We start from the raw sequence: 20,068 nt of genomic DNA on the forward strand, positions 1-20,068 counted from the left end.
ACTAATTTGCCATTGTGGTTACCATACAACCCTCCAACTAAAATTAAATGCATAGTGTGAAAATTATAAAACCAACTTATAGTTTCCAATGCTATAATCATCGCCTTCAGTAAGAAAAGCAAATGAACAATGTTGGAAACATACCTTTCAGACGTTAGTCAACCCTTTGTGCCCATCACATGACCAAAGGCAGGAGCATTTCTCACATGGACTCTACAATAGGGATGTTCAGTGTTTAGGTAGTGCTGATGACTGCCTGACTGTCAAAATGTCAATATTGCAAGCCCAATGTTCCCGGACAACTGCACCATGGTCAACAGGTGAAAATAGTATTATTTAGATAAATCAATTGGAACATTGGCTAACTTACCGTATTTATCGGCATATAACGCACACTTTTTTCCTCTGAAAACAGAGGGTAAACAGTGCCTGCGCGTTATACGCCAATATCATGTTTTACCAGCAGGGGGCGGGGTTTGGGGACTTGGCCCTGGAACAGCGCTCTCTGCATAGTCTGAAGTTGAAAAAAAAAAGTCACTTGCCAACCCCTTGTACACCGCTCTTCCTCTGTCAGTGTCATTGTAAAACGAAGCTTGTAAATGTCTCTATAGCTCCGTTTTTTCAGGCTGCTCTCCTCCTCCTCTGAGTGTAGCTTTGATTGGAGGAGGAGAGCAGTCACATGCCCACCAGAGGAGAGCAGTCATGTGACCAGGTCAGTGAAAAAAAATGGTGTACTGGATGGGGGGATGTATAATGGATGGGGGCTGTATACTGGGGAGGGGGGAATGTATAATGTATGGGGGGGGGCTGTGTACTGGATGGGGGAGGGATGTATAATGGATGGGGGCTGTATACTGGGGAGGGGGGCTGTATAATGTATGGGGCGGATGTAAAATGTATGGGGGGGCTGTGTACTGGATGGGGGATGTATAATGGAGGGGGGCTGTATACTGGATGGGGGTATGTATAATAGATGGGGGGGATGTGTACTGGATGGGGGAGGCCGTGTACTGTTAAGGGTGCTGAGAATTTTTTTTCCTTAAACTCCCCTCTTAAAATTGGGGTGCGTGTTATACGCCGGCGCCTGTTATACGCCGATAAATACGGTACCTTAAAATTTTAATAATATAACTAGACTTGGTATATACAAGAACATGTTGAGCCTTCCTAGTACATCCTTTGTACATTATGCTGTGTGCATAACAAAATATACTACAGTGATACATAAAACCAAGGGAGCTACACCATCCGGGCCTATAGCAGCACCATACACGCTTGGAGGAGGGACCCAGCAGCATCCAGTAGCAGTGGCTTCCTGAACCCCCGATACATGCGGATCACCCCAAGAGGGGACTTCTATCTGGTGAGTGGGGTAGCCTGAGGGGAGCACCGGGAGCACTCGGAGTTGTGTGACAGAGGCACTACTTTCACACCCGCCTGTCTGTTGGACTTTCACCAATCTACCAAGATCCCTTGTACATTTCCCTATGGTTTCGATTACAGAAAGAAGAATGTTGAACTATATATATATTTGACAGTTTGTGCATTGGTTTTTCTTCCCCAGGATGGACATTATATTTTATATATAGATGTTATAATCAGTGTGCATTCATAGTCCACTTACTGCACCATCTGGGGCACGTTTACAGTAATACCCCTTTTTTCTGCAAAGGGGGCAGGAGCCCACCTATCACTATCGCGCCCGGACAGCTTTGGTCTAAGGAGAGGCGTGTATGATTGATTGGGCTGATTTGTATCTGATTTATGCACTTAGCTGTATTCCTGTTATATCCACCTGTTACTATATAGTAAGGGTATATTATCAGGATTATATTATCTGCAGTTGATACCTCATATAGCTACCTAGGTATAGAAAACTATATACTATATACTAGCGCATTGAATAGCATATATTGGAGTTTTGTACATAAGAGGATATTGTACTCTATCATCCTATCAGTAGCACCTATGAGCTGCGGACTTTTATGACTGTAGGTTTTTGAGGAGCATTATCAGAACATACTGCACACCCAGCGCTCTATCTGGGGGTTATGATAAATACCCCTTATCTAGCTCCTTTTATAGTGCTTATATAAGCAGCGCCACCATCCCTATCATTATACCCACCATCCATCTCTGCCCCTTAGGGGACAGTTTCCAGGGAGGCAGCAGTTTTTCACCTCTGATATCCTAGCGCAGGTTTCTATTTTATTTTGTGATACATAAAACGTCACAACATCTAACAGAATCTGTTCTTAGGGCTAATTGCCTACTAAAATCTTGAATGTAAGGTCTATAAACAAAAAAAAAATTTCTAGAATAAACTATAAATGTATTTTGAAAGTTTAGAAAACAAATAGTTATTGCATCAATAACTGATATGATTTTACTGTTATATTGATGATTCACTTTTGTGTTGCAATGTGCCTCTCACTAAGGCTGAAAACGTTTTTAAATAGCTAGTGACAATTGACACAAAAAAAAAAGGCAATGCGATGACAAAGATTTTTTGTTTCCAGAATATTGAAAGAAAGGGAAACAAAATAAAAAATCAACAGACACTCTGAACAGTGACACTTGATTGCATGACCACTTATACTTTTTTCTGTGCTCACATAGAGACTTATGATGAGTAATAGCAAATTCTGCATTTTTTTTATTTTTAATTCATGACAGTTGGGAGAGAACCATGAATGAATAATTAGCTACTTCTCAATATATAACATTATTTTGCTGGCAATAGCTGACCTATTCGCTATAAAGGGATGCCAAGTGGACATTATAGATATGATTTATTTTATTCTTAAAGGATAGAATGTCCCCACTCCCTGTAGGTATTATGAGAGCAACTGACTTTTAAATCACTACAGCATAATTTCTTAAAAGCTTAATAGATTCCTCCCCACACTCATGTAACAGAGCAAGAGCACAATGCCAATGTCTGCTGAAATTAGGGAGAGGTCCATCTTTATGTTTTATGTTACTTCCATATATAGGAGGCAACATTAAACATGGTGATAGGATGCAGCCCCTCTCCCAAACCACCCCCACCTTACAGACCTGAGGGAGCTCTTCTGACCCCATACAAATGATGGGCCAAGCACCAGACAGATACGATTCGCCAACTGCGCATGCGCCGTCCCGTGGACGCATCCCAGTGCACATGCTCACAATCACGTCGGAACTACTCCCTAAGATACGCCGGATCACTGCCTACGGCTTTGTTCCCTCTGCATGGATGCTGCTGAGTTACACCTCCTTTATGGGGCATAACTTTGCGCCAGACGTATGACTTTACGCGCAGTGTGTCGGACGGACGTACGTTCGTGAATCAGCGTATCTCCCTCATTTGCATATGTGAATAGAAAATCAATGGGAGCGCCAAATACGTCCAGTGTAAATATGCGCCCACTCTACCCCGGCATAGGCAAGTTATGTCGGTCGGATGAAGCCTATTTTCAGGCATATCTAGTTTTGTGGGCGCGGCGCACAGATACGACTGCGCATATTTGCACTTACTCGGCGTATCTCGAGATACGTTGGCGCAAGGGCTTTGTGAATCCAAGCCATAGTCTGCAGAAGCCAGAGCATTGCCCCAGTGATCCACTGATTGTGCTTGCAATGCTTTGCAGTCTTCAATGCAAAAAATATGTGCACTTTTTTATTAATCAATATGGGTGCATTTATTTTTTGCAGTGCATTTACTGGTATGTGAGTGTGGCTAGGCACTGCAGTGCTTAGTAAGCCTCATAGCTGTACAATTTAAGGTGTGAAATCTAAGGCACTGCCACCTCTGACTGCTATTCTTGGAAGATATGGAGCAAGATTTGGTGAGGTCACTGCTCTGTTGTTCACTGTTCTCACTGCTGGAGAGTGAACATAAGAAAGCAAAGCCCTGCTTTTACCAAGATGGTTGTATCTACATGGAGAACGTTTATTTTCTAGGGAGACCACAGGCAAGACTGCTGACAAATGCCATGTCCTTTGTCTGTTTTATTTTTTCCCTCTCTCTCTCAGCAAAGCTTACAGAGTTTAAATACTTTTTAATGTTTATAGTGCAACTCCACTTTAGTGGAGAAAAAAAATAGCAAATAAAAAATATAGCATATACCATTGCGACAGAAGTCATATTGCAATTGAAGGTCATTAAAAATTACCTTCGCTTTTCAATCTGCAGAACTGTAACTTTCTGTAAAATGAAATGCAATATGGCTACCTGGAGGCGTTCTGTACACAGATGGTGTACGGAACGCCTCCCAAATATGTAATTTCCTGCTTGAATGATTGGCTGATTTTCCCAGAAGTCTGCACTTACGCAGTAAGATTTTGGGCATTGCCTGCAACAAAAATTTCATTTTTTTGGTGAGATACTCCAAGTCTAAAGGGATGCAGACCCTATCACTTTTTTCATTAGAACCCTGCAAATGTAGCAGCTGATTGATAATTATAAAATCACTCCCAAACAGATTCAATCGGCACATGGACACATACAATAAGCTATTTCTGTGGAATAGCAAAGGGTAGGAATCTGCAACAAAGTTTGTTAAAATCCGTACAATGTACAAAGATCACCCAGAGAGGAGTTACGATTTAACTGTGATTTTCTGACTAGATCTCACAGCTACTTGCAAAAATCTCACTGGCTTCTTATGGAGCTTCTCAGTAGGAGGACATTCACCAAATTAAGTTTGCATAAGAATGAATGAGCGTATAATACACTTGATGATTTGTAGACTACAGCACAGGCTGTAGCCTACAGCAGCAACATTTTGATTGAAAGGCCATCTGTCACTTTTTTATTATCAACTTTAGAAGCTAAATTACTTTGCACATTTGCAGTAAAAAAACAATTAATATTGAGTTGCTACAGAGATTATAAACAACAGCAATCTCTTGTGCTGCTGCTTTCTTAGACTAAACCTATCACAAACCTGAGAAATTCAATTAAGCCCCATACACATGGGTCGAATGTCAGGAGACATCGGCCGGTTCAATAAAAACTGAGCAACATTCGGCCCGTGTTTATATCTGTCGGTTCGACAATTGGCCGGCTTCTGTCGGACGAGCATGCTGGAAAATCAGCAGCCGACTGGCTCCGGATCAGCGCTCTCAGTCAATGGCTGAGAGCGCTGATCAGAGTCTTTTGGTGGGGGAACACGACAGCTCAACGGTGGAGATGGTTGTACTAACGTCGGAGCGGTCAAGTTTTTTCTGTTCAACCCAATGGTTAATGCCGCGTACACACAGTCGTTTTTCGTCTTGTCATGAAAAAAAACAACGTTTTTCAAACTTCATTTTTAAAAATGAAGTTGCCCACACAACATCGTTTTCAGAAAATGCTCTAGCAAAGCGCGGTTACGTACAACACGTACAACAGCACTCTGTTCCATTCAAGCTCGCGTCATAACTTGCTTCTGAGCATGTGTGGGTTTAAAAACGTTGTTTTAAATGTCGTTTTAGCCCACACACGATCATTTTTTATAACACAAAAAACGACATTTTGAAAAACGACATAAAAAATTGAAGCATGTTCGAATTTTTTTTTGGTCGTTCTTTAGAAGACAAAAAACGATGTGACGCCCACACACAATCATTTTAAATGACGTTTTTAAAAACGTTGTTTTATTTCATCACAAAAAACGACCGTGTGTACGCGGCATAAGGCCATATACAGAGTGTTGATTCTCTAAAGTTAGCTCATGGAGCTGGTTAGCTGAAATCTGCTTTATTTTTCAACCAACCTATTAAAAGTTATGCATGTGTTTTTAGAGAACATTTTGCATATATTATTATAATCTTTTTTAAGAACTATTTTGTAAAAGGTAGTAAATGTGACATTCCCCAAACATTCACTGTAGGTGTATGTTCCAGATGGTGTTTTAGATCACAGTCATTGATTCACCTATCAGTGACTGTCACAATCCTTTATTTATAAATGTAATCCTTGATTGTGTATTTGCTCATTTTAAATTTTTTTTTTTTTTTCCATTTTATGTTTTCTGTGAAAAAAAAAAATATATATTGGAGGTTAATTAAAGCGGAGGTTCTCACAAAAAGTGAACCTCCGCTTTTTGGATCCCTCCCCCCCTCCGGTGTCACATTTGGCACCTTTCAGGGGGAGGGGGGTGCAGAATCCTGTCTGAGACAGGTATTTGCACCACTTCCAGGTTCTGACTCCGGCAGGGAATCCAGCCTTGTCATGTCACCCCCCCCCCCCCCCCGCTGTCTTCTGGGAAACACTGTTCCCAGGAGAGAGGGGGGACCAGTGACGGCGCGCCGCGATCCTCGCGCATGCACAGTAGGGAATCGGGCAGTGAAGCCGCAAGGCTTCACTTCCTGATTCCCTCACGAGGATGGTGGCGGAAGTAGCCGAGGACCGAGCGATTGCTCAGCCTCGGCTGCTGACATCTCGGTCGTGCTGGACAAGTAAGTGTCTCGTTTTTAAAAGTCAGCAGCTGCCGTATTTTTAGCTGCTGGCTTTAAAAAAAAAAAAAAAAACTACGGAACCTCTGCTTTAAAGTTAAACTTCAGTAATTTTTTCATCTTGCCATCTATTAAATCCTCTGCCCTTGTTGTTTTAACTTTGAATAGTAAAACATATTTTTTTCTGCCAGTAAATACCTTATACAGCCCACTTCCTGTTTCTTGGTTGGTAAAAAGCCTAAGGTGCACACGCCTAGTGCATTACTGAAAATTTATTGTAGAAAACAAAACATACAGCCAAATGGATACTCACAAAAATAAATGTATACAGGCATCGTTTGACACTAAATCTCAATCCAGTTGGGGAACAGCATGGCCAAACACACCCCAATACTGCACTGAAAAACTGACGCATTTTTGGGGGATGCAGCCCTTTCTACAGAGCTTCTTCATCTCTGAAGAATGGTATACATCTCCTGAAACACGTCAGTTCCCAGCGTAGCATTACGGTGTGTGTTTGGCCACGCTATTCACGCACTGGATTGAGATTTAGTGTCATACAACGCCTGTATACTTTTATTTTTGTGAGTATCAATTGTTCTGTATGTTTTGTTTTCTACAATAAACCTTTAGTAATGCACTAGGCTTGTGCACCCTGCTGTTTGCTCTTTTATAGTAATAAACTCTCCTTATACTGGAACAGGGAAATTAAAACAAATTTCCTTCCTATTTGTTTATGTTATGTGTGTTCCACACACATGCCTATCACGGCACGCCATTGCTTACCACAAAATGAGATGATGTGACTGCTATCTTCATGGACAAACTTTCTGGTAACAGCTTCTTCCATAATTTGCTTTACCTGTAAAAATACAAAAAAAAATATTATAATCAACAGTCAGCTTAAATTGAACCTGTGCCCAGTTCATATGCATTAGGGTATATGTAAACCCACACCTTTCAAAACAACCCATTCAGTTTAAAATAGAGATGAAAGGCAATAAATATATACACACACACATACTGTAAATACCGTATAATGCAAAAGAAAACTGCGCTATCCTAAATAAACTATAAAAATACCATAAAAAATAAAAAAGGCTGCAGTAATGGTGGGATAAGCACAAACAACAGTAATAAGAAAAAAACTGTGCCAATGGTAAAAACACAACACCAGGATTGATTGATGTGTAAAGGACGTTAAATCAATGTCCCAATTCATATTACATATAGTCCCAGTGTATGTCCATTACAAATAACACCTCTTGTGAGTCCAATATTAAGTGAGAGCCCACCACCTAATGTAAAGCCGCTTACCAGAGGGCAAGCTTAACCAGTGTTGATACAATGCACAGCCGCGGCCACCGTCCACAGGATTAGACCCCAGGTATTCCACTAAGGCAAAGCTGCTAGGTTCTTACATACATATGGTCCGTGGGTTGTAAACATATGAGAGGAAAGGAGACCATAGCATAATTCCGTATAGAAAGAATTTATTTAACCACTTGCTTACTGGGCACATATACCCCCTTCCTGCCAAGGCGAAATTTAAGCTTTCGGCACTGTCAGGCTTTGAATGACAATTGCGCGGTCGTGCGATGTGGCTCCCAAACAAAATTGACGTCCTTTTTTCCCCACAAATAGAGCTTTCTTTTGGTGGTATTTGATCACCTGTGTGATTTTTATTTTTTGCGCAATAAACAAAAATAGAGCAACAATTTTGAAAAAAAAAACACAATATTTTTTAGTTTTTGCTATAATATCCCATTTAAAAAAAAAAAATCGGTTTAGTCCGATACGTATTCTTCTACATATTTTTGGTAAAAAAAAAAATCACAATAAGCGTATAGTGACTGGTTTGCGCAAACGTTATAACGCCTACAAAATAGGGGATATAATTGTTACTTTTTTTTTACTAGTAATGGCAGTTATCTTTTGTCACGACTGCGATATTACAGCGGACACATCGAACACTTTTGACACATTTTTGGGACCATTCACATTTATACATATGTATAAATGTGACTGGCAGGGAAGGGGTTAACACTAGGGAGCATCAAGGGGTTAAATATGTACCCTGAGAGTGATTCTTACTGTGGGGGAGGGGGACTGACTGGTGGAGGTGACCGATGGTTGTCCCTATGTACAAGGGACACACCATTGGTCTCCTCTCCCTGACAGGACGTGGAGCTCTGTGTTTACACACAGAGCTCCACATCCCTGGCTCTTTGACTGCCGATTGCGGGCGCCTGGCGGACATCCGGACCTGTGTGACACGATGGCGTGCGACCGGAGGCCGTATACAGGGAGTGCAGAATTATTAGGCAAGTTGTATTTTTGAGGATTAATTTTATTATTGAACAACAACCATGTTCTCAATGAACCCAAAAAACTCATTAATATCAAATCTGAATATTTTTGGAAGTAGTTTTTAGTTTGTTTTTAGTTTTAGCTATTTTAGGGGGATATCTGTGTGTGCAGGTGACTATTACTGTGCATAATTATTAGGCAACTTAACAAAAAAAAATATATACCCATTTCAATTATTTATTTTTACCAGTGAAACCAATATAACATCTCAACATTCACAAATATACATTTCTGACATTCAAAAACAAAACAAAAACAAATCAGTGACCAATATAGCCACCTTTCTTTGCAAGGACACTCAAAAGCCTGCCATCCATGGATTCTGTCAGTGTTTTGATCTGTTCACCATCAACATTGCGTGCAGCAGCAACCACAGCCTCCCAGACACTGTTCAGAGAGGTGTACTGTTTTCCCTCCTTGTAAATCTCACATTTGATGATGGACCACAGGTTCTCAATGGGGTTCAGATCAGGTGAACAAGGAGGCCATGTCATTAGTTTTTCTTCTTTTATACCCTTTCTTGCCAGCCACGCTGTGGAGTACTTGGACGCGTGTGATGGAGCATTGTCCTGCATGAAAATCATGTTTTTCTTGAAGGATGCAGACTTCTTCCTATACCACTGCTTGAAGAAGGTGTCTTCCAGAAACTGGCAGTAGGACTGGGAGTTGAGCTTGACTCCATCCTCAACCCGAAAAGGCCCCACAAGCTCATCTTTGATGATACCAGCCCAAACCAGTACTCCACCTCCACCTTGCTGGCGTCTGAGTCGGACTGGAGCTCTCTGCCCTTTACCAATCCAGCCACGGGCCCATCCATCTGGCCCATCAAGACTCACTCTCATTTCATCAGTCCATAAAACCTTAGAAAAATCAGTCTTGAGATATTTCTTGGCCCAGTCTTGACGTTTCAGCTTGTGTGTCTTGTTCAGTGGTGGTCGTCTTTCAGCCTTTCTTACCTTGGCCATGTCTCTGAGTATTGCACACCTTGTGCTTTTGGGCACTCCAGTGATGTTGCAGCTCTGAAATATGGCCAAACTGGTGGCAAGTGGCATCTTGGCAGCTGCACGCTTGACTTTTCTCAGTTCATGGGCAGTTATTTTGCGCCTTGGTTTTTCCACACGCTTCTTGCGACCCTGTTGACTATTTTGAATGAAACGCTTGATTGTTCGATGATCACGCTTCAGAAGCTTTGCAATTTTAAGAGTGCTGCATCCCTCTGCAAGATATCTCACTATTTTGGACTTTTCTGAGCCTGTCAAGTCCTTCTTTTGACCCATTTTGCCAAAGGAAAGGAAGTTGCCTAATAATTATGCACACCTGATATAGGGTGTTGATGTCATTAGACCACACACCTTCTCATTACAGAGATGCACATCACCTAATATGCTTAATTGGTAGTAGGCTTTCGAGCCTATACAGCTTGGAGTAAGACAACATGCATAAAGAGGATGATGTGGTCAAAATACTCATTTGCCTAATAATTCTGCACTCCCTGTATAGACGGCCTCCCGGCAGATCAGAGCCACCTTGCGGCCGTATATAGTCGGCAGCAGAGTGGGAAGTGGTTAAATAAAAGAAACGTACTTACAAAAACGTTGTAATTAAAAACATGTAAACAATGCTGGCCGGCACTAGAGGAGCCTTTCCTCCTTCAAACCGATGCTGTGACATCACTGCATGCCGTCCCAGACATGTTTCGTCATACGCAGACTTTTTCAATGGGAATAAGGCGATACACTGACTCACTGCTATAAATACAACCAAACCTCATTTTGAGCTGCAAGGAATTGGCCAGAGGACACCATATTAACTATGGGAAAGAATGCCAGCACCGCACTTAGCAGACGGAACGGCTCACCTTTAGGTGTTAAAAATGACTAAAAAATAACTTAAAAAATATTAAAAATTTAAGAATATTGTACAACAGGCAAATTCCAACCAAGGATTTTACCAGGCAGCAAAGCGACCAACCTACATACTTAAAGTATAAATAACAACATACTTAATATCAACCTAGCGACCCCTAGTGAAACCATCCAAAATCCCAACCAGGTGTACCTAAACCATGGATGGTCAAACCACATATTCAAAAATTTATATTTTGGAATTGTTTGAATTGGGAAAAATATAAATAGTGATACCTCATGTGAATAAAGTGATACTATGTGAATATAAAATATATATATATATATATATATATATATATATATATATATATATATATATATATATATATATATATATATATAAAACTAAGAAATAAGAACCAATGATAGTTAGACATCGGTATATCAAAATGTGTGTGTTATGTGATTATAATAAACCATGTAACAAATTTTCACCAATAATTGGCAAACACCTAAAGCATAAAAATAAAAAAGGTGAAGGGATGTTGAGGTCCCACCCCAATTTTGTGTGTGTGCAAAAAATAAATAATAAAGGCCCATCCTTGCATGACACAACGGGTACAACAAAATAAACGACATCAGGCATTATTTATAAAGGCGTTCACATCTATATCGATATTCAAGCCATAGGGGACATACTGTAAATACCGTTTTTTCCCCCTTTTATTAAGTGATCACATACCCTCTGTTCTCAACTGCATAAGGAGCTCAGAGAGCTGGGGGAGGAGAAACAGCAGCACACTTGTCTTTTCCAATAAATGGCTGTGCGGGGGGGAGCATGTTAAGACAAGTCTGATTATTGGAGGAGAGCAGGCTGAGTTCTCAGCACAGCTAGAGAATTGACAATGCTGTGCACTATGCCTAGTGTAGCCAGTTTTTGATAGGAAAGCAGAGGGCCTGGCAGGAACACCAGATTTTTTTCACACAAAAGAAAGCAATACAAACAGAACAGGATACTTTTGGTACAACAGACATATATCAGGAATATGAAATGTTGGGTTTACATATTACTTAAGTATTTACATAGTCTGCTTAAGCAATAAAAACAAGCCGTCATTCATCTTTAACCTGTTGACCACTGGGCACTTAAACCCCCTTCCTAACCAGACCAATTTTCAGCTTTCGGTGCTCTCACAATTTGAATGACAATAACTCATACAACATTGTGCCCATCTGAAATGTTTGTCCTTTTTTCCCACAAATAGAGCTTTCTTTTGGTGGTATTTGATCACCTCTGGGTTTTTTATTTTTTGCGCTATAAAAGAAAAAACACTGAAAATTCTGTAAAAATAAAAACAAATCTAGTTTCTGTCATATTAGCAGGTATTGCGGAGTATTGGGGGTATTGCAGAGTATTGGGGGTATTGCAGAGTATTGGGGGTATTGCAGAGTATGGGGGGTATTGCAGAGTATGGGGGGTATTGCAGAGTATTGGTGGTATTGCAGAGTATGGGGGGTATTGCAGAGTATGGGGGGTATTGCAGAGTATGGGTGGTATTGCAGAGTATGGGGGGTATTGCAGATTATGGGGGGTATTGCAGAGTATGGGGGTATTGCAGAGTATTGGTGTTATTTCAGAGTATTGCGCAGGGAGGGATGGCTGGATCAGTGACTGCAGTTGTCACAGATCCAGCCCACAGCAGCTGCTGCTGCTTCCGCTCTCCCCCCTCTCCTCTCACACTGTACCGATCGGTACAGAGAGGAGAGGGAGGAACCGGCGTCATGACATGACGCCGGTTTGTTTACAAGTGATCGCTCCGTCATTTGACGGAGCGATCACGTGGTAAACGGCCGCTATCAGCGGCAATTTACCGCGATCTGTGATGCGCCGGGTCTTCTAGACCCGGCGCTCACAGATGATTCCGGGAGCGTGCCCCAGGGGGCGCGCGAGTGAAGGATTCTGGGAGGACGTCCCAGGGACGTCCTCCCAGAATAACTCCACCGCGCTGTAGACGTCTTTTGTCTATGGCGCGGTGGGGAAGTGGTTAAGGGCTTGTTGACCTTTGTGTGGTGTTTTGATTAACATGTGTTTTAGGCACTACAACTTAACTCAATGTAACATGTATTTTCATAAAAGCCCACTAAAGATGCAGCAAACAGTACTTTTTTTTAATGCACAGGTGTGAATTGGTCCTAAAAGCATTGAGTAGAAATGTATTTAAAAAATGTATAACACAGGCATTAAAAATCTTAGCTCATCCTTCATTTGCTTTCTGTTGCATCAGAATTTTGAAAGGCTGTCTGCATTCTAATGTAAACAACCAGCAGGAGTTTTAGGCTTCATGAACATGGGCCCATGCAGTGTAAAGACACATATTTATGGTGCTCAGGAGCATAGACACAAATGGGTTAAAAACAGCCGTACATAGCTTTTTGCACAGAGTTGCACATGCACACATATGTAATGTACCTAACGCACATTACTACACACAAATAGCAGAACATAGCTCTGTACAGCTACCTTCACCTATTTATGCCTATGGGCAGCTGTATGCAGCTCCAGGACATCCTGGGGGCCAGATAAATGCAGTGTAATTGCGTTACATGGGAAAATGTGCACATGTGCATGTAGCCTTAAAGGGGTTGTAATGGTAAATGTTTTTGTTCACCTTAATGCATCCTATTGTGAAAAAACATCCGACAATACGAGCTGCACAGTGGAGTTAAGTATAACATGTTTGTTATTTAAAAAAATTAAATAAAAACTTTACAACCCATTTAAGCTGTGAAATCCACTGAATAGAATCTTTGTTGTGATTTTTGAGGATCATTACTTTTGAAGCAGAATGGGGCATTTCTGTCCGTAAACCAATTTCAATGGGAAACTAAATAAAAAATTCACAAAATCATATGTTACACGTGTTTTTCATGCACACCCTTAAAGTGTGAGTAAACTCCAATATACAATGCAACTCTTCGTTATGGATCTATATGCAGTTGTACAGCGGGTAAAATGAGTATTGAGCACAAATCACTATTTTTCGAAGTTCAGGCACGGATGTTAGATGAGAAGGCTTGGCTCGCAGTCTCCGCTCTAATTAATCTCAAAGGTGTTCTATCAGGTTGAGGTCAGGACTCTGTGCGAGCCAGTCAAGTTCCTCAACCTCAAACTCGTTTATTCATGTCTTTATGGACCTTGCTTTGTGCACTGGTACGCAGTCATGTTGGAACAAGAAGGAGCCATCCCCAAACTGTTCCCTCAACGTTGAGAGAATGAAATTGTACAAAATGTCTTGGTATGCAGACGCCTTAAGAGTTCCCTTCACTGGAACTAAGGGTCCAGAAAAACAACCTCATATCATAATCCCTCTATCTACCAAATGATTTGGACTAGTGCACAAAGCAAGGTCCATAAAGACATAGATGAGCAAGTTTGGGGTGGAGGAACTTGACTGGCCTGCACAGAGTTGAAGTTGTTATAGCTGCAAAGGGTGGGCCAACTCAATATTGAACCTTACGGACTAAGGCTGGAATGCCATTAACCCCTTAACGCCCGCCGCACGACTATTTACGTCCGCAAAATGGCACGGACAGGCAGAAGGGCGTATATATACGTCCTTGCCTTCTAGCGGGTGGGGGGTGTGATCGGGACCCCCCCCCACTGCGTTCGGATTCCCACGGGGAGCGATCCGGGACGACGGCGCGGCTATTTGTTTATAGCCGCTCCGTCGTGATCGCTCCCCGGAGCTGAAGAACGGGGAGAGCCGTGTGTAAACACGGCTTCCCCGTGCTTCACTGTGGAGGCGTATCGATCGAGTGATCCCTTTTATAGGGAGACATGATCGATGACGTCAGTCCTACAGCCACACCCCTCTACAGTTGTAAACACACACTAGGTGAACCCTAACTCCTACAGCTCCCCCTGTGGTTAACTCCCAAACTGCAACTGTCATTTTCACAATATACAATGCAATTTAAATGCATTTTTTGCTGTGAAAATGACAATGGTCCCAAAAATGTGTCAAAATTGTCTGAAGTGTCCGCCATATTGTCGCAGTCACGAAAAAGATCGCTGATCGCCGCCAATAGTAGTAAAAAAAAAATAATAAAAAAAAATGCAAAAAAACTATCCCCTATTTTGTAAACGCTATAAATTTTGTGCAAACCAATCGATAAACACTTATTGCGATTTTCTTTACCAAAAATAGGTAGAAGAATACGTATCAGCCTAAACTGAGGAAAAAAAATGTTTTTATATATGTTTTTGGGGGATATTTATTATAGCAAAAAGTAAAAAATATTGCATTTTTTTCAAAATTGTCGCTCTATTTTTGTTTATAGCGCAAAAAATAAAAACCGCAGAGGTGATCAAATACCACCAAAAGAAAGCTCTATTTGTGGGGAAAAAAGGACGCCAATTTTGTTTGGAAGCCACGTCGCACGACCGCGCAATTGTCTGTTAAAGCGACGCAGTGCCAAATTGTAAAAACGCCTTTGGGCATTTAGCAGCATATTGTTCCGGGGCTTAAGTGGTTAAAGTTCATGTGCGTGTAAAGGCAGGCATCCCAAAGCTTTTGGTAATATAGTGTATTTCTAAAAGTGCTATTGACATGAAATTTTTACCCCATGTCGGTAACAACCAGTGCAATCCATACATACAAAGAAGTTCCTCACATGCCGGTGATTGACGTTTTGCCCAAAAACGAGCTCCCCCCCGTCGCGTAAGCCGCGTCACGGTTGGCGAAAGGAGCCGAACGGCGAGTCGGCGCTATACTGCGCATGCGCATCGCCGTTCGGCTCCTTTCGCCAATCGTGACGCGGCTTATGCGACGGGGGGAGCTCGTTTTTGGGCAAAATGTCAATCACACACATGTGAGGAACGCCCACTCCCGCGGGACTCGCAACCCGGATGCACGGGTGAATATGCTGTACTAAGGTATGTACAGCATGGAAAAAATAATAAGAGCCTTAATCGGATTGTAATGTGGGGGGGCAGTGGAATAAGAAAATTTCGTTTTTAGGGTGAACCACCGCTTTAATGCATTCTCTGCATATAGGTAAAAAACCTTCTGCATGCATCCAGCAATTTGCACAAAAGCAGAGGCTCTCTCTCTCTCCTCATTGGCTCAGACACAGCAGCTGTTAATCTGAGCCAGTGAAGAGGGAGCAGGGGGCAGGCCCGAGCCACACTGTGTGTTAATGGAAACACAGAGCAGGACTAGGGGGTGAGCATGAATGAGTGCACACATTGCAAGTGGCTTTTAATAGAAACGGAAAAAAAACAAGCATTTACAGTCACTTTAATTAAGGCCTCTTGCGCGATACTCCTGTTTGGGCATCTACTTTTTCATCCGTTTCAATGTATGTATTTGCCCGCATTTATGTGCATTTTTGCGTATATGCGTCCGTGCATTTTCACGCGCAAATGCACAAAGATGTATTCTTGCGTTCTTGTCCTGCACAATATGTAAAGTATGGGCATTTGCACGTATGAGGCATAAATAACTGACCAAATAAGCAAATTCTTCTATTTATTTTTTACTGAAGAATACAAGCCGCTTGTTTACGCGCCTGTGTGCACAGGCATATTACAATTATTTTAGCACATTAAAGCTGCAGTATACAATAAAAATTGATCTCCATGCAGATGTGAAAAAGTCAATTTAATCCATTTATGCTTTAATTTAAACCAAATATATTCTCACATATACCTATTGCAAGTACCTGCCATAGTTTCCTTGAATAGACATTTGTGCATGAACCCGCACAGATGTCTTCCAAATTGCCCCCAAAGTCAGACTGCATTGCTGGTTTGAAATCGTGAAGCAACGTTTGATTCATTCAGACTATTCTGCATTGCAGCTTGCTGTTGGTCTCCCTTCCTGAATATGCTTATAAGAGAGGAGAAGAGAAGGCAGGGACAACACTAGAATTGTAAATGAATTTGAGAAATGTATGTGGCCTAAGGTGGCATGGTTAAATACAACAAAGCCTGTTCTATAAACAGAATGAATTGTTGCAGTCCTTTTTAAACACAAAACATGCCTTATTACTTTGCCAAAAATAGGAATGTCATTGAAATCAACCTCAGCACTAGGGAACTTTAAAAATATGAAACTCTTCAATTGCAGATGCTTTACTGCACACAGCTAATTTTTGTCTAAGCCTACCTCAAAAGAAAACCGCATAACAATTTGTTTTGTGGCAATTTAGCAACCAGAAACAGTTAAAGAAGTTGTAAAGGCTGAATTTATTTTTTACCTTCATGCATTCTATGCATGAAGGTAAAAAAAACTTTAGTGTGCAGCTCCCCCTCAGCCCCCTCTAATATTTACATAACCCCAGTCTCGATCCAGCAATGTGCGCAAGAACTGAGGCTCTCTCTCCTGACTGGCTGAGATGCAACAGCAGGAGCCATTGGCTCTGACTGCTCTCAATCACAGCCAGAGAGGCAGGAGCATGGCGTGGCTGTGTCTTATGGAAGCAGAGAGCATTCTAGGGAGCAAGCATGCATGAGTAAGCGGAGGAGGGGTCCAGAGGGCTGGCGGGGTAAGTATGACATGTTTTACGTTGCTAGACGTGAGGCACCCAGCAGAAATACTGGGACATGTGACTGCAGTAAAAGTGGCTGTAAAGGCAGAAGTTGTTTTTACCTTACTGAATTTTATGCTTCTTACATACATGAGCCCAATGTCGATCCAGCAATGTGCTTGAGAGCCGAGGCTCTCTCTCGCTCTCATCATCATTGGTTCACATACATCAGCAAAAGCTGTTGGCTCCTTCTGCTGTCAATCACAGCTAGTGTTGAGGGAGCGGGGGACAGGGCTGAGCTCTACATTCTGTGTGTCTTATGGACACACAAAGAGGGTCTCGAGAGCGTGTACGCATGAGTGCCCACATAGCAAGCCGCTTGCTATGGGGCACTCATCGGGGGTGAAAGAGTCAGAAGCACTGGCTGAAGTTCTGAGAAGAGGAGCGTCAGGGCTGGTCTGTACAAAACCAGTGCATAGAACAGGTAATTATACCATATTTGTTAAAGTGGTTGTAAACCTAAATCTTTTACTTTTACGTATAGGTAAGCCTATTATAAGGCTTACCTATAGGTACTGTAAACATCACCTAAACATGCACCGTTTAGGAAATACTTACTATATGTGCAGCCGACATAATTGGCGAATGCGCTCTGAAGGAACGGGCACCCGGGCTGTTCCCTCAAAATCCTGTGCTGTAAACGGCGGCTTCCCGCGCATGCGCGGGAGTGACGTAATTGCAGACGGCCTCCAGTGATTCATATCGCATCACTGGAATGCTTAATTTTCAGGTAGGTTTCACATAATGTGCTAGCATGCAATGCATACTAGCACATTATGGCTTTACCTTGCAGGTTTAAAAAATAAACGCACCTTTACAATCACTTGAAGAAAGATTAGGTCACGGACTTAGCAATGCTGTCTAGAAGGGAAATCTAAAACTCCAATTCAAAAGTATGTGGTTTATCATTGTATTACTGATATATGCAAGGCATTCCCTGAAAAAGACGTAATCTGGATGGGAGCATATGCTGCTCTAAAATCTGGATATAGATTTCATGATTGAAGGTGCCAGGTACACTGTGGGGTTGATTTACTAAAACTAGAGTGCAAAAGCAGCTCTGTATAGAAAATTATCAGCTTCCAGATGTTTGTTTTGTCAAAAAGTTTAATTGAACAAGCTGAAGTTAGAAACTGGTTACCATGCACAGCTGCACTAGATTTTTAGTAAATCAATCCCTTGGACTCTTCAAGATGCTTTTTTTATACCCAGTCATGTTACTGACCTGTTGCCAATTAAATTAATTAGTTGCAAAATGTTCTTCCAGCTGTTCCTTGCTAGTACAACTTAGGCCCCTTTCAGAATGGGGCGGGAGCCGCGGTGGCGGTATAGCGACGCTAAAAATAGCGGCTCTATATCGTCGGATTTGCCGCGGGATTCGGCCGCTAGCGGGGCGGTATCAACCCCCGCTAGCGGCCGATAAAGGGTTAATACCGCTCGCAATGCGCCTCTGCAGAGGCGCATTGCGGGCGGTATTGCCGCGGTTCCCATTGTTTTAAATGGGAAGGAGCGGTGAAGGAGCGGTATACACGCCGCTCCTCTCACCGCTTCAAAGATGCTGCTGACAGGAGATTTTTTTCTCTCCCGCCAGCGCATCGCCTCAGTGTGAAAGCCCTCTGGCTTTCACATTGAGGTTGCTGGGCAGGAGTTTTTCAGGCGGTATAGCAGTGCTATTTTTAGCGCTGTACCGCCTAAAAAACTCCTCAGTGTGAAAGGGGTCTTAGGCCCCTTTCACACCGTGGCGGGAGGTGTGGTTGCGGTATAGCGCCGCTATTTTTAGCGGCGCTATACCGTCGGAATTGCTGTGGAATTGTGGGGGTATTCGGCCGCTAGCGGTGCGGTTTTAACCCCCGCTAGCGCCCGAAAAAGGGTTAATACCATGCCATTGTTTTCAATGGGAAGGAGCGGTGGAGAAGTGGTAAACACACCGCTCTTCTCACCGCTCCAAAGATGCTGCTGGCAGGACTTTTGGAGCGTTCCCACCAGCGCATCGTCTCAGTGTGAAAGGGGTCTTACTTTACCAGCTTTTTGTAGACCTGTCCCAACATTTTGGAGACCTGTTGCTGCCATTAGTTTCAAAATAACTTGCATTTTCTTAATTTAAACATTTTCTATTTTCTATTGTGAATAACATATGAGTTTATGAGAGCTGCAAACACTGCATTCTGTTTTTATGCGAGTTTACACAGCATCCCAACATTTTTGAATTGGGGCTGTAGATGGTACACAGAATTACAAATACTGGTAACAGCCTTGTAATACAGTTCTTATATATGCATTTAAAATGTGTATTTAGATGTCTGCCTGGAGTTCAGCCTTAAAGTAGAACAAGGGCACAGACAGCAATTAAAGCTGGCAAACATTTTGATGCATTAGAATTTTTTTTTGCCTTTAGTTATACTTTAATGCTGAACATGCCTGCAGTAATTTATGTTACTCATTCTTTGATGTTTTTTTGAATATACTGAATAAAATACCTACTTCTGGTAACTCAGTTTTATGCTAAGCAGAAGGTGATATAAATGGCCAAAGACAAATTTAGATTGACCCAAAAAAATGGGTGAAGCATAACATCTTATGCCGCGTACACACAATCGTTTAAAGAAAAATGGCCATTAAAAATTTAGAACCTAGTACTTTAAATTGCAATGCGGAATGCACATATAAAATTGTTCACCAATTCTTTTTATGTTCTGAACAGTTTACTAATCTGGCATAGAACACAATAAGCACACTGCTCTAAAACATGTATTATTACTTGTAGCCTAAATGCAGCTATAAAAGCAGAAGGGAATTAAGCTTATACACAAATTAAGCTGCTGGCTAACATCATCCTT

The 20,068-nt window shown here is 41.9% G+C and overlaps 1 protein-coding gene across 2 annotated transcripts in view; it reads right to left on the minus strand.

Annotated features, from left to right (window-relative positions):
- The window catches only part of SGSM1 (small G protein signaling modulator 1), a 270,220-nt gene that overhangs the window by 190,501 nt on the left and 59,651 nt on the right, over positions 1 to 20,068 (minus strand). For both annotated transcript variants that reach the window (XM_040351471.1, XM_040351463.1), the window contains exon 3: positions 7,210 to 7,285. In XM_040351471.1, the coding sequence (XP_040207405.1) occupies positions 7,210 to 7,285 (76 nt within the window). The remainder of the gene's footprint in view (positions 1 to 7,209; positions 7,286 to 20,068) is intronic.

Source organism: Rana temporaria, chromosome 1 (genome assembly GCF_905171775.1).
Source record: "Rana temporaria chromosome 1, aRanTem1.1, whole genome shotgun sequence".
In the NCBI taxonomy this organism is placed as follows: Eukaryota; Metazoa; Chordata; class Amphibia; order Anura; family Ranidae; genus Rana; species Rana temporaria.